General features: G+C 47.4%; 1 protein-coding gene across 1 annotated transcript; it reads right to left on the reverse strand.

Annotated features, from left to right (window-relative positions):
* Positions 1–810: 810 nt before the first annotated feature.
* LOC309414494 (keratin, type II cytoskeletal cochleal) lies at positions 811–9,201 on the reverse strand (the record flags this gene model as incomplete). Its single annotated transcript, XM_082011835.1, has 9 exons — positions 811–998; positions 1,733–1,767; positions 2,299–2,519; positions 3,756–3,881; positions 4,023–4,187; positions 4,958–5,053; positions 5,257–5,317; positions 7,827–8,035; positions 8,803–9,201. The coding sequence occupies 9 exons, from the start codon at positions 9,199–9,201 to the stop codon at positions 811–813; spliced, it is 1,500 nt and encodes a 499-aa protein (XP_081867961.1).
* Positions 9,202–14,808: the final 5,607 nt, after the last annotated feature.

Consider the following 14,808-nt stretch of genomic DNA (forward strand, 5'->3'; position numbering starts at 1 on the left):
TGCTTTGAAATATAGGGTGGTAAACAGAGACATCCAAGGATGGGGAATGTTATCTCCTATTTTAGTGTGCAACTTCAAATTATAAGCAACTTCATATCCCTTATGCTTTGGGCTTTTTTTAAGGAGAGGGAATGGGCGGGGGAGCTTGTTTAAGAGTTACTTCACTATAAAGAACCTGAAAGTTAATCGGTCTGCATTGCCTTCCGTAAGAAATCAGCTTCATTCAGAGCAGAATTGTTGAATTCCATTTCTGAGCCCATTTCCAAAGAAAATAAGGAGAAACCCAAAACAGTTTCACTGTTTTCTTCTTGTATACTTTAAGAAAACAAACCCAGGCCGAAATCTTAACAGAGGCTGGCATTTTCTGAGGAGCCCAAGGGAATAAAGTCTTCCAAATCATATTAAGAAGGAGATAATCTTCTGGCATCTTCTGCAAAACCACAGCAGAAATGGGGAATAGCTTGCTACTCAGAAGATTGCTTCGCCCTTTAAAGGGTGAAATCCAGCCCTGAGCAGGGGGTACCAAGCACACAAGTAACAAAAGCGTTATTCCGCCTGCTTCACTGGATAAATTTCACCCTACAGGCTTGAACCTGCTCTCAGTGGAATTGTTCCCACTAAGTTCAACAGTGCAGGCTCAAGCCTTAGGCGTGACGTGGCAGGGTCAGGTACTCTGGTATGTCTTATTCCAATTCATTCATCACTGCAGAAATTTTGCAGCCAATTTGTCCTATAAAAGGCAATAAAACTTTTCTTTCTATGGTTTCCCTCCTCCCATGTAATGGGTACAGCTGGTCTCCGTTCTTGGAGTTAGTTCCTGAAGCTTCTCCTGCTGGACGAGGTGGTGGTGATGGTGTAGGATTTGGAGCCACCCCCAGAGGAGAAGCCAAGCGCCCCGCTGCCCATGCCTGCTCCCAGGCTAAGGCCTCCTCCGATTCCTCCTCCCAGAAATCCACTGGAACTGGCATAGCTACCTCCACCGCTGGAGCTGACCATGGCTGTGGCACAGAGAGAACCAAACGAAACATAAGCACCTGGGAACTTCAAACCCAGTCTGGCACCCTCACAAAAAGGACATTTTTAAATTGCAACCAGATGAAAACTATGATCTCCTGCAAAACACAGGGCCTGGGACACTAATCTCTTGTTATATTTTGGCCCAGGGCATTTATCCTCTGTGCTAAGCCAGACCCATGTGAGGGCTGAGCAGTCCATCCCCTTCTCTATCATTCAGTCTCGCTCGGGATCCCCTGCAGCACGGAGAACCCCATATCATAAATACATTCAGCTCATCTTTTGGGGCACCAAAGAGGCTGTAGGCAGGATCTCTGAGACACCAGCATCTGTCAAACGTCCAGGCAAGGTGAGTACCCAGTGCTTCCCAAGCTGGAAAGACACCCTCTAATGTCACCTTTGCACTCATTTCCAATCCAGGCAATTCATTTCCTCATTAGTACGTTTTTCTCCACACAAAAATGGGAGGAAAGAAAGATCAATATTCCCCCAAGTTAAATTTCATACAGATGAATTAGAGCTGAAGTCTGCCATGGAGCCAATAGCACTATCAACTTCTGTCTCAGGGGGTTCCCATTTAAGAAGGGGGTTAACTGGGTTGCAGAAGCTAAGGCAGGGCACGACGAGGCTCCTGCATGCGGACCCAGCTGGTCCCCACCTGCATTTTCTATAGGCATATAGCTATGTGTAACCATTATATATTATAGAATCCACTCACAGATGTTGACGTTGCCAACTCCATCACCAGCCAACCTGTTGGAGAAGAAAAACACAAAGGCAAAAAGGAAGAGGACGGGTTAGACTCTGCATTACTCAGTGTTGCCCCGGGGCCTCAGCACTGAATGTGAAGACAATGGCAGTGAGTTATTACTACCGTTGCAAATAATTCAGACAAGATAAGTGTGCCATCCAGCGCTTTGTTCTGGCCCTACATTTACAAGCTCTGTTATCACCTGCGGGGAGCTGAAAGAGCACAGAAGCTCTGTCCTAATTCCATGGAGATTTGAGCCGCTTGGAAATTTTCTGCCACAGCATCAAACATATGATCGAAAACAACTTTTTTCTTCTTTGCATATTTTCACCAAAACTACCAAATCTTCCCCAGAACTTGCCAGTTTGGCTCTTCAGCCAAAGCATTTTCAGGACCAAAAATCAGTTTAAAATGCAAGGTTTCCTCTTCTGTATTTCCTTGCAGAAACTGGAATTGGGCCCTCACAATGTCCCCACGCAAAAGGAACAAAGGGCTGGACCCTTCCTCATGTAAAATGCACAGGTTGCACCCACCTGCTCTCCTCGCCCTCCAGCAGCTTCCTGTAGGTCGCGATCTCAATGTCCAGGGCCAACTTGACATTCATGAGCTCCTGGTACTCACGGAGCTGCCGGGCCATGTCCTGCTTTGCCTTGTGCAGAGCTGCCTCCAGCTCCTCCAGCTTTGCCTTGGCATTTTTGACAGCCAACTCGCCACGTTCCTCGGCTTCAGCAATGGCTGCCTCCAGCTTGGTACGCTGCAGGGACAGAGCAGGGTATGTCAGTGGGCATCTTACCGCCTTGGTGGAGGACACTATTGCCCATGGACTTCTGACATCTACTGGCCAGACCATCTCTGTGTCTCTGTAGTGCTCTGGAGCCATCTGCTCAATTTAGATCCCTAGAAGTTCAAGCCTACACGTTTTTTGGGGGCACTGGACAGGGATCAGCCTGCAAAAGAAGCTCGTCTCATCCCAAGATATGTTCTTCCAAATGGCAGACCCTATTTCTCTCCACTGGCTACATTTTCAGAAGACTGTCTTCAGGTGATCCTCAGCTTCTCAGCCCACCCACACCGCACATAACACTGGGGTTTAATGCAAGCTCAGGTTTTCCTTCCTATTATGCCCCAGAGCTTGTTCAGAGTTGGTCTCCAGCAAGCTTTGATGTGAGGCAAGCATGGACTCGAGCAGACCTGCAGTTAACAAACAATGCAGACGTACCCCAAAAGCATCCCTGTGGGGTCACATCAAGCTGGTAGTCTAACACACCCTCAACTGTGCCCCCTGCACCTCCAAAAAAGCTCCACGTTTGGCACAAAGGGCTCACAATGAACACGTGTGCTTTATACTCCCATTCCTTATTCACGGGAACTGCACTGGGTCAGCTCTTTGCTTGGAAGTGTGTGTTGAAGCCTCCCTGCCCTGAAACCAAACAAACACAACTGGATGAATCACAATGGCTTATCTCCAGCTTTGTGCACCCTGGTTATTCACAGCCAGTTTTCTGCCCGGAACATGGTCCCAACCACTCACTGGTCTGGCTTTCACCAGCTGTTTGATAAAGCGATAACAGCCCTTGGAGAAAGCAAACAGAACTCCCATACCTCTGAAAAATTATGTGCCCAAACATGGTGCTCCTTTCTGCAAAAAGGGAGTGGACAAAGATCCCAGAAGCAAGAGGGCACAAGGAATGTTTGTGGCTGGGAGGGAGGCCACACGCAGCTTTGCCCTTTGGAAATGGCTCTGCATCACTCCCCTTTTGTACACCCGGGTCATCTGCAAACTCATTCTCACCTACAGTTCAGCTGCCTGTCAGCATTACATTGCTCACAACACAGTTTCTCCCTCCAGCACAACTGGCATCTTTTGGGGTGAGCCAAACAGCCACCCCCAAACTGCATCTACAGGTGCTGTGTTACACCCAGATCCCCAGTACGCTTGTTGCTGCTAAATCCACCGCTCTGCAGCAGAAGAACAAGGGCAGCTCCTCACCTGGGCCTTTGCATTTTCGATTTCACCCTGCAGCCTCTGGATCATGCGGTTTATCTCTGAGATCTCATTCTTCGTGTTGCGCAGGTCATCCCCGTGTTTCCCAGCAGTGACTTGCAATGCCTCGTACTGTGACATGAAACAGTGTAAGTGAAAAGGATGGAGTCAAGTTGGCAGTCAATTAGCTGGCTAAAATCTCTCCCACTCATGACATGCAGGATACATGTACTAACAGAAGCTGTAACTGCCTTTAGTTCTCCCATAACTCACCTTGCTCTGGTACCAGGACTCAGCCTCCGCCCGGCTCCTGTTGGCAATCTCTTCATACTGTGCTTTGACCTCTGCGATGATGCTGTCCAGGTCCAGGTTTCGACTGTTATCCATAGACAGCACCACGGAGGTGTCAGAGATCTGGGACTGAAGCTCATGAAGTTCCTGCCAGTTGCATTAAAAACAATACCCATTAATCACAGACTTTTAAGGGCCTCTCTTTTGGAAGCCAATTAAAGATAGAATTCAAGAAGAAAAGGAAAAGGGAGGCAGATAAGAATTATATCAAAACAATCATTAATTAGAAGGAAACCAACTGAATCACATCAACTTTGCAAAGCACAAAGTAACAAACAACAGCAGAAATGGAGCTACTTCTTATCACCCACATTTTGATGGCAAGGTTAGTTTATCCCTCTCCTGAGATAAGAACCCAACATGAAATGCTAGTCCAAGAAGCTTGAGCATCAGCTTCACAATAAAGCAAGGGCCAAATTCCACCTCGTCACCCAAGGATACAACGGGTCCAGTTCAATCAATCTCATATCTTGCAAATAATGGGTAAGATAAAGGAGTCTAGGACAAGGAGCTTTCCTTTCTTTCCCTCACACAGCACACAAACACACAAGCACATACCAGCACTACAGCACTAGCTATAATACACTGGTTTTCCTTGTTTTCATACTAACTGTATCAAACAAATAATGCACGTTCTGGCTATGTTTGCAATAAATCCATCTCACATCCCAGATAGGGAAAAATAACTGTGACAATTCACAGGAGATGCACTTTACTTGCAGGCTTATTTTTGTTTATGCAAGGGAAGACTCCATGTCTCCACCATCCTTCTCGTCTCTGGAAACAGAACATTCACTGTTCTTCACCCACTGGTGGTGCTACACTGCAGCAGTCACAAGAAGCAGAAAGGACCTTACCGCTTCATAGAGAGACCTCAGGAAGTTAATCTCATCTGTCAGCGCATCCACTTTGGCCTCCAGCTCCACTTTGTTCATGTAGGCGGCATCCACATCCTAAAAAAGAGTGATAACTGAGATTGCCGCAGCTTTGATGACTAAGTCCACCCAGCCTCTGATGGCCTTAAAAGCAGCCAGGAGCCCATCAAGTTCCCCAGGCCATCTGCTCTCCATGTACCTCTGCCCAATGACCTGCCATGTCCTAAAAATTATCTACCAAACATTTATGATCAGTCCCAGCTAATATCCATGGCACGCACCTTCTTGAGCACCACAAACTCATTTTCCGCTGCCGTGCGCTTGTTGATTTCATCTTCATATCTGCCAGAAAAAAAGGGATTGGTGTGAAGTTAGAGCCTGGGTAAAAGGAAAAAAATGTCACAATCAAGAGTCACTCCAATTCCCTTCTCTCTCCCCGCTTTTCTCCCTCTGTCAACCACCTCAGCAAAGCCCATGACTTCCCCAAGCAAGCCTGCCACAGGCAGAGGCTTGCTGTACTACTGCAGCGTATGTATTTTTTGCACAAAAGGTACCAGCTGAATGCCACAGTTCCAGGGTACTGTTTGGATAAGCTGATGCCTGAAAACTATTCTAGTCCACACCACCATGACTGCTAACCTGGAAAGCATTTTTCACCCATGCTTTCCCGTATTCCTTAAAATTCACTGCACTTAAGAAGATTTCTGCTTCAGTCTATGTCCTGAGGCTCTCAGCTTTTTCACTTGCCCCTTGAGAGAGCAAAGACAAATGCAAGCAGATTCAACAAATTCCTCTATGCTGATCAAAGCACCCATTAATGCCACTTTCACCGCGCACTTCCTTATTCCAGACACAGGAGAACATTCTGCAGGCGTCGATCACACGCCACTGTCCTGGTAAGAGCTAAGTATAATTAGTCTCATTCCGCACAGAATGGCTATGCTTCAATGCCACACAAACTTCTAATATCGGCTACATCCCTTCCTTAGGTGTTCACCTTTAGGTGTAAGGAGCTAGATCCTCAGCAGATAAAAATCATGCTCCACTGACTTTATGGGAGGGTCACAGATTTGTACCACTTGCAAGCCTGGATCTCAGAGCCTGCCTTACACCATTCCACGTACAGCCAACCTGCTGGAGCAAACAGCAAGTATCTGCTACACGAATCCTGAAAGTCATCCAAGGAACAGAGCAGGAACCACCTTCTCTGGCTGTTTCAGAATTGCTGCTGCCAAAGTTAGAACACTGCTCTGTTTATCTACACAGTCCCTGCATGGCTAGCGCTGTAATTTGCCTTCCAAAGCATGAGCTACTTGACTTCCAATAGTCTTCATGTACCTCCCCTTCTGCTCCGTACTGGAAGCTTGCCCATCCATGCTGGCATAAATGGACATTGTCTCTTTTGAGGTCAATGAACTGCATCCATTGCTATTGCAGAGTAATATACAACCTGGAAATTCTGTGATCATGCTGCGTATGCACAGCCTGCAGCACTGAGTGGATAATCAGAGGTAGGTAAAAAGACTGAATTATTCTAGAACAGTTTGTCAAATTCCTCATTTCCTAGGGGAAGCTCCACCAAGCTGGTCAATAAGCTGACAAACCTTTCAATACTGTTCATTAACTCCTGAGGTGCCTCGGGAAGCCCTGTGCACTATCGCACCCTGGCATGCCCGGCACCAAGCCACGTGGGACAGTGTAAACACAGTCTGCTCCGACCCTTGCTTACTTTGAATCACACCCTTCGTCAATGCAGTTACTGATTAAGGGACTGAATCTCATCCCCTGCAGCCTCATGCATATAAATCTCCTCCTATACTCTGATGTAAATGGCAAATTACTGTGTAAATTGAACACGTGAAAGAGAGGCAACAGACACATAAAGAGCAAGTCATGTTTTAGGTATTCTACTTAGAAGATAAGATTTTCTTCACATAAATGGGGAGAAGCAAATTCTAAACTCCAGTTACTACATCCTCGCTCCCTCTGCTGCACTAGCATCTTAGGGTCCTCATTCCTGCTTCCCTTCCTTGAGCACATATAGGGTTTAGCTGCCCAGCACGAACCTGTGAGCTGGAGGAATAAATATGCACCTGTGGACTTTGCATTCATGTGACATGCAACTAAAATTAGGGCTATTAATTCCTCGGGGTGAAAACCCGCTCCTTGCTGCTGCCTTGCAGAGATGCAACATGCAACTGTGAATGAGCACAGAGTAGAAATAACTGCACAGGGTTGGGGGAAACATCATTCCCATGCACCTCCTTGGGAATTACTGGCTATTGACTTTCCCTAAGCACACCCTGGGGATTATCAGATCTGTTTGTTTTCAGTTCCTGCTTGATCCAGTTTGCCAGCTCCCTCTTTTCTTTTTTTTTTTTTATTAAAGGCATTCCCCTGTACATCTGGGTTGGGCACAGGCTGGGACAAAGGCTACTTTCTTCATGGGACTCCTCCCAAGTGACATGATTTGGACTGAAAACTCACTTAAAAATTGCAGGTCACCTGCTCTATTACCTACCCACAAAACAAGCAGCAGTTCATCCACTGCCTGCCAACTCGGTGAGCTCCCACAGGGCTCCTACGGGCCCAAACGGGCATGTTCAACCCACAGTACCAAGACATCCCTGAGGAGGCCCCAAAGCAAAGCCAAGAGGATGGAGCCGCTGAAGAGCATGTAGGAACAAGGTGCCAGGAACAATGAGCGATTCAGGCAGCTTCCCTGGACCAGACACCTAACTCACCTAAAAAAAACCTCCCTCCCTAGCAGAAAAGCTGGAGACATCTCTTCCAATCTACTGACCAACCTGCCAGCTCAACTACACCGTTAGATCGGAATATTATACATTACTTGGTCTTGAAATCCTCAACAAGATCCTGCATGTTCTTCAGTTCACCCTCCAAACGGCTCTTGTCATTCAACAACCCATCCAGCTGACATCGCAGGTTGTTGATGTATGTCTCAAACATGGGAGCAATGTTACTCCGGGCAGTCTTCTGGTCCTGAAGGAGGCTCCATTTGGTCTCCAGCATTTTGTTTTGCTGCTCCAGGAACCGGACCTGGAAAGCAACCAAGGGGTCATTTGTGAAAGTGGGAGGAAGGGGGTGCTGACACTACAGAGTTTGGATACTGGAGGAAGGACAGGCTGCAGATGGTATCTGAAGAATTTAGATTGCTCATAGGAAGCACCTAAACTCTGAAGGGTGATAAAGACCATGAGGGAGCACTGCTACTCTGAGGCTTGGTTTATGACTTTAAGGCTTTGTATGAATCAAAGATAAGCAGATTCTGCTTGCCTAACACTTGACAGAAGCCATCCACATACCTCAAAGCCAGCCAGGTCTCAGACTCCAGGTCTGGATTCCTTGCGCTTTGAGGATGCCAGAGCTGAAGTTTACACAGTAAATAGGATTAATTAGTGCAAGACAGTAAAGCCACAGAGGTACAGGGCAGTGCAAACAAACACAGCAAGCTCTGACTTACGTCAAGATCTGTTCTACTGGGAAAATTCCTCTCCAAGAGGCCCCTTCTTCCCTGAATTTGGTGTTGGTGTGCTTGGCTGCAGATTTGATCTTTAAAGCCTGCATCCACATTATGGACAATATCAGCTAAATAAAGGGTGTACAAAGCTGGCCTAAGCAGGGAAAAACCTTTTATTGATGGCAATGCAAGCAGGGTTTTAATAAAAGTTATTACATTGCAGTAAGCAGATCACACCATGCTCTTGAGAACCTCATCCTGAGCCCATTTGTGAATCCCCTACTGGGTTAAGCTTTGAGTCAGACCTGCTTTTAAACAGTGTCCACAGACCTTTCCAGCACCTCACCTTGTCAATGAAGGAGGCGAATCTGTTGTTGAGTGTCTTGATCTGCTCCTTCTCCTCCTTGCGCACCCGCTGGATATTGGGGTCAATCTCCAGATTCAGGGGTGTCAGGAGGCTCTGGTTGATGGTGACCTCCTGAATGCCTCCAGGGCTGAGCGCCCCACCGAATCCCATGCCTCCATAGCCATATCCAGAGCGAACGCTGTAAGAGCTGCCACCTCCGAGGGAGATTCGCTTGTTGGCAGAGCCAAGGTTGTAGAGGCTGGAGCTGCCAAAGCCACCTGCCCTGCCTAAGCCGGCACCCCCTCCTAGTCCACGGGTCGAGGAGACGGTGCTGACACGCACTTGGCTGATCCCTGGGACGGCCACAGAACGAGAGCTGAAACTCACAGACCGGGACATGGCTGCTTTGAGGGTGTTTTCGGTATCCCCACCCTTCAAAAGCTCAGGGAAGCTGTGCAGGAGACCAGGGAAGTGAGTGAGTTCTCCTGACTGCTTCTCCTTTTATCCGTTAGAAAAGCTGGGCTTGGCCCAAGGGCAAAAGAGGGATCATTTTACTGCCTCGGAGAGCTGGGTGTGCCTGGCTGCCTTCCCACCCTCCGTCAACCTGCTGAATCCAAGCAGGCGAGAAGGGAAGGGCCAGGGAAGGGACAGGACACACCTGGCGCAGTGTCCCTGCGCTCAGACCTGGCTTTGTTCTGCACCTCCCTTCGCCTCTGCCACATATGCAGCTGAAGGACGTGAAGCATAGGATCTTCTGGGCTTTGCTCTTCTGGCAGACTTATAACAGGACAGGTCTGATCCCCATTTCCTCAAGGTTTCTCCATTCCTCTCCACTTCCCTAAATGGATATTGAATGAGAAGAGGGGGGATATGCACTGATTTTTAACTCTATTGCAGAGGAGGTAGCTCGCCTGTGCAACAGCAGAGACGAGATACGGAGTCTCAGCTTAGCGCCAGGTCCAGCCTAGTTTAATATAAACCAACGCCAGCTGCAGCCTTGGACACACACACTGTACTCTGACAGCAGCACCCAGAAAGTCTGTGCCGTGCAGGGGGATGAGGGCGACAGATGAGAGGTGCTGCAGCTATACCTGGACACCACGGGTTTGCCTTCTCTCTCCTGTTAGCACTAAAATAAAGGTAGTTTAGGTGGGTTGCACCCTGCACATGGAAATACGCAACATGCCAGTCCACACTCAGAAGGAGACAGGACAGGTTTCTGCTTAAATTTCCAGGTTCCTATGCAGAAGAGGCAGAAACAAAAATTAGGTTTATGGGCTTTCTGCATTTTCAAATAGCCTTGAAGGGACAGATCTCCTTACTATCAGGTCATAAATCCTCCAGGAGAATTCAAAGTCTGGCCTGAATGTGTCACCCTTCAGTTCTTTCCCTCATCAGGATAGCAAGATAGTGCTGGCTACGTATTCTGGCCACAGCCTATGAAAAATATGTACTTCCTTCTCTACGGGAAGAATACAAGTTGGCTGGAGATCCCAGCTACTAAAAGGAAATGCTCTTTTTGAAGGAGGGAAAAGGGAACGATCAAGCCAGAGAGAGACATACAAAGCAAGATTCCTCCCTGCCCTGCAAGCTCGCTCAGCTTCCACTAGCAAAGAAAAAATCCCAAACCACTGAGTGTAAAGTCAACTTGCGTGCTATGCACACCCAGCTATACTTGACCCGATGGCTGATGTAGACAGGGTAGAGTTCACTTCATCCAAACATAGCTAGCAAAAAGGCAGAAGTCTCCAGCTGCTTTACACAGCTCCGGGTCCTTCTGAGTTCACAGAAAGAGACAGGCCGCTCTCTTGCAAGTCCTCGGGGTTGTCTTGAGAAGACAGGAATTGAATCTGAAAGTGTGATTTAGAGTCCTACAGTCAGGCAAGATTAACTCCCACCAAAGCAAGCCCTGGCTGCTGGATTTTATCAGGTTGCATTCCAGCCTGAAATCCCTTATATCAGCAGACAGGGTTTTTTTGCACAATGCGACATGCAAACCAGAAAGCAATCCAGCCAGGTAAAACACACGCCTGCTGTCAGATAAACTACATAAAGGCAAAGCAGTCTCGGCAGTAAGAGAACTGAACTTCACTCTGGTTTGCACTATCAAGGGCCAGATCAATCAAAAGCCATTTTCTAATCTTAGTTACCACCATACAGCACCACTGATCCTAGGTAAGGATGAGTCTGTCTTCCATTCAAAGTTCAAGCTCTTTTTTCTGTACCATTAGCAACCCAATCAATGCCGGAGAGACTTGGGAAAGCCTCATTTACCTTGCTGCTATATGCTCCCCAGCTCCCAGTGCTGCAGCTAGCCAGTTTAGATGCCATGCACTTATTACAAGCCATCCTGCAAGTGAATGTTGCCCGTTTAAATCCAGTTTCAAGTCAGTTTAAGTCAGAGCAGGATCGGCGATCCAGAGATGTCACGAGCAAAGTTTGCTTCTGTTGTTGGGATGCCATGGTAACACTGCATAGTTTCACAACCGCACGGACCGGTAAATACTTCCAAGCCCATGCGAGTGACCCCCAGGGATTCAGGTTTGGTAACACAAAAGACGGTATTGACTGGTTAAACACCCTCTTGGTGTTTAACCATGTAAATGCTTATGTAAATGCTCTGACATTGCGACTGCTGTGCTTGGTGTCACAAGCCACCCCAGTCCCTGCACACATGGGAACAGCCTGCCCCTGTGCACTGACACTCGCTAAGCTGACGAGTCACAAGTGATAAATCCCTCCATAACCCCTTTGGTAAATGTAACAGGCTCTCAATTTCAGCCCAGAAAGTGGAGTAGGAAAAAAAAAAAAAAAAAATCAAATATGGTTACATTCTAATGGAAGGGAAATAAATCTTTGCAGGCGAGCAAAATTGTGTGTTAAGAATATGTTATTATGCTGATCAATGTCAGCCAGTTGTTTCCACATCTTCTGTCAATACCTCATGGGATATCTCTTGCCGTGCTTTTAGATTGCAATGTTTGGAGTGAAAGCTTTCTGGAGCAGGGAGTGCCCTTAGGTTTTGTGTTTGCACAGTGCAGTTCTAGTTTGTGATTACTGCTCCAAAGTGCTTCGTCATAAATTAATTAGTGTCCTAATGACAAGCAGTGTTTTGGTGGTCTCATGATTAGGGTATCGCAAGAACACAATGGGGCACTCACAGGGCTGTCAGAACGACACTGTGAAGCTGTTGTTATTGCTAACAACACCCAAAAGCAAGGCCAATGCAGCAGCACTTGCACCAATGCTGAAGATTTCCCCCCACGCTGCGATCACAGCTCCCCCTTTCAGGATCTAAGTAGCCTCATTAATAAAAATTTCCAGCTCCTCAACAATTCCTGGGAATATAGAGAGATTGCTCCAGAAGAAACTTGTTCTCTTGCTGTCCCAAATGCAGGCACCATATGTCAACAATCTGATGCACAAATGAGCCACGTTAGGATGAGGTGGCTACCTATCATGAAGTTTTATTGATTTGTTTAGTCCTACTTCCTGTGCCACTCAGGCTATAAAGCTCAATATAATGATGCATCTCTTCAGCCAAGTACCTCAACAACAGGAAAGCGGCTTCTCCAGAAAGGCAACGGCTGGCTGATTTGAAGAATTCACTTGTTCCAAAGGTTGGTACCTCGGTACAGTTCATTGCCTTGCAACATGAACCCTCCTGTTATAACTCGGGGCCTTATGTCTAATTTGAAGTTGTTTAATGCATGTCTTTAGTTTTCTGCCACTGCCCACTTCTGAAGCACTTAAACAGCTCTCTTGAACCTGGTATGATTCCCCAATTCATGTTAAGTCACCACTCGCTTACCCTTATGTTGGATAAACTGAATGGGCTGAAATCCTTGCAATCTTTCATAAACAAGTGGCTTTTCCGGGGACCTCGAATCACTTCTGTGGCCTCTCTCTTCTCCAGTGCCCTCAGCTCATGCAACAGCACCGTTTGCGCTACAGCTTCATGCAGTTTTATACATGGAAACCGTGTTTTGCTCTCCACTCTTACAGCCCTGCAGCTGTAACAGCCTCAGGTGTCCATCAGTGCTAGCGGCTGGTATGACACTGCGTCTTCCAGCTGCACCTCTCCTTTTTGCAATGAAGCAAAGCAGCCTTAGTGTTAATGGGGGGACCAGCAAGAATAGCTGGAGGCAGCTTTCCCGAGGTGGCAGAAGTAGCTGCTGTAGACCAGAACCAGCTCCGTGTTAACAAGGCTTCCAGCGCACTCCTGTCCCTCCAGGAGCTGCATCTCACCTTTCCTCCTCCCTCTGGCTGCTCCGCTGAGGCCAGGAAGCCCTTGGCTCGGCTCCTTGCTGCCTGGCCACTCCTGGGAAGCTGCCTTCTGCTGGCTGTGTAATCCACCACTGAGAAGCACCGTTTTGAGCTCAGAATTGGCCGCACTTGTCCTGTTAGCTGAAACTCAAAAACAGCATCATTTTAAACACAGAGGTGTTTAGGTAACAGCACAAACCCACTCACCAGCACCTCCAGGAACAACCTGGACCCCAAAGGAGTTGCTGCCATGGGAGCCTCCCCACCTCCAACATTTTCCAGCTGCTTGGCACAGCGATGTAGCTCCCCTGCCCCAGAGACTGAGTCCTGCATGCCTCCTGTCCTGTTTGCAGAAGGAGCGTTTACACCCCACGCTGTGGCTGCAGCAATGGGAACCTCTGCACGTTGCCATGAGCGCCTGGACAAACAAGCAAACCCAGCCCATGCAGATGGGCTGCAGGGATCCTTCCCGGGGACACAGCGCGTGGCAGGGCACCCGCTCATCAGAAAAGCTCTCTGTGCCTGACGCATGGTGGAAGCATTCAAGCTATGGACTTTCCCCTCCTCCAGCCTATTTTACATGTACCGAAAGCTGTTTTCTTTCCCCTCTCCCCCAAATTACAAGATATTATGATTATAAGAAATCATGAAGGAATAACTATAAATATAGTTATAATTATGTATAATCATAATTACATGGACAATTTTTACATGAAAGTTAAGATCCACTCCCACAGCTAAAGCCTTAAGGAAAAACAAACAAACAAACAAACAAAAACACTACAATTCTCAGAGCAGAGGTGAAATTGCCAGCCTTGGTAACGCTGGACTCAGTTTTTCTGGAAACGGCACGTCTCAGAGGAGGATGGAAAATCCATGTTCTGTCCCTACAAAAGCACCCAGGACTTTTGAGTCCCGCCTGTTGAATCTGTTGGTCTGTTCAAGTTCTTAACAGCTGATCTGATCTAACCTCTGTGGATACTCACACAGTACAGACCAGGCAAGTCGGGTCAGATCAGAGTCCATCTATCTTGAGCCAGTAATACATGCTGGCCAGCCCAAAAATACAGGGCAATTATAGAGTGATCCTTCTTCTGGCCATATTTCTCCAGCCTCCAGCCATCAGCTGTTTAACCCTTCCCACGTTGGAGGTTGCATCTTGACCAGCATGTTAATCGCTGCTGATGGTCCTCTCTCCCCAGTATAGGTCCACTGCTTGGTTAAACTCCTCCCTGCTTGCTACAGCCTGCGGCAGTGAGATTGCACGTGGCGTGAGAAGATCCTCCTGTGTTCCTGTTTTAATTAACTCAATTGCAAACTAATGAGCCCCATTCAGAGCAGATTGAAACCATGAGGTCATTTCACTGCAGTCAAGGGAACACCACCAGTTTACAGGAGCTGAAATAAAACTAGTGCAACAGCACTCGGCATTATTACAAGAGTTTGTAGGGCTGATTCATGCCTAGGTTAAAGAATAATGCTGCAAAGCGAATGGAGCAAGGAAGGAGAGAAATGGTCTAGCACAGTCATCAACAAGAAATACTCTTATCAAAATTTTGTTTCATCTGACACAGCTTGGGCAGAGTCAATGGCACAATGCCACTTCACACCAACTGATCCAGGAAGAATTAAGGTCTTACTTCCCCCAAAATACTAAGCATCCAACACGCCAGCCACCCTAATCTACCCGTGTTTGTACAGCCCTCGGTGCAACGTAACTGTGGACAACAACTGAGTTTC

Source organism: Phaethon aethereus (genome assembly GCF_964289735.1).
Source record: "Phaethon aethereus genome assembly, chromosome: 29".
Classification (NCBI taxonomy): Eukaryota; Metazoa; Chordata; class Aves; order Phaethontiformes; family Phaethontidae; genus Phaethon; species Phaethon aethereus.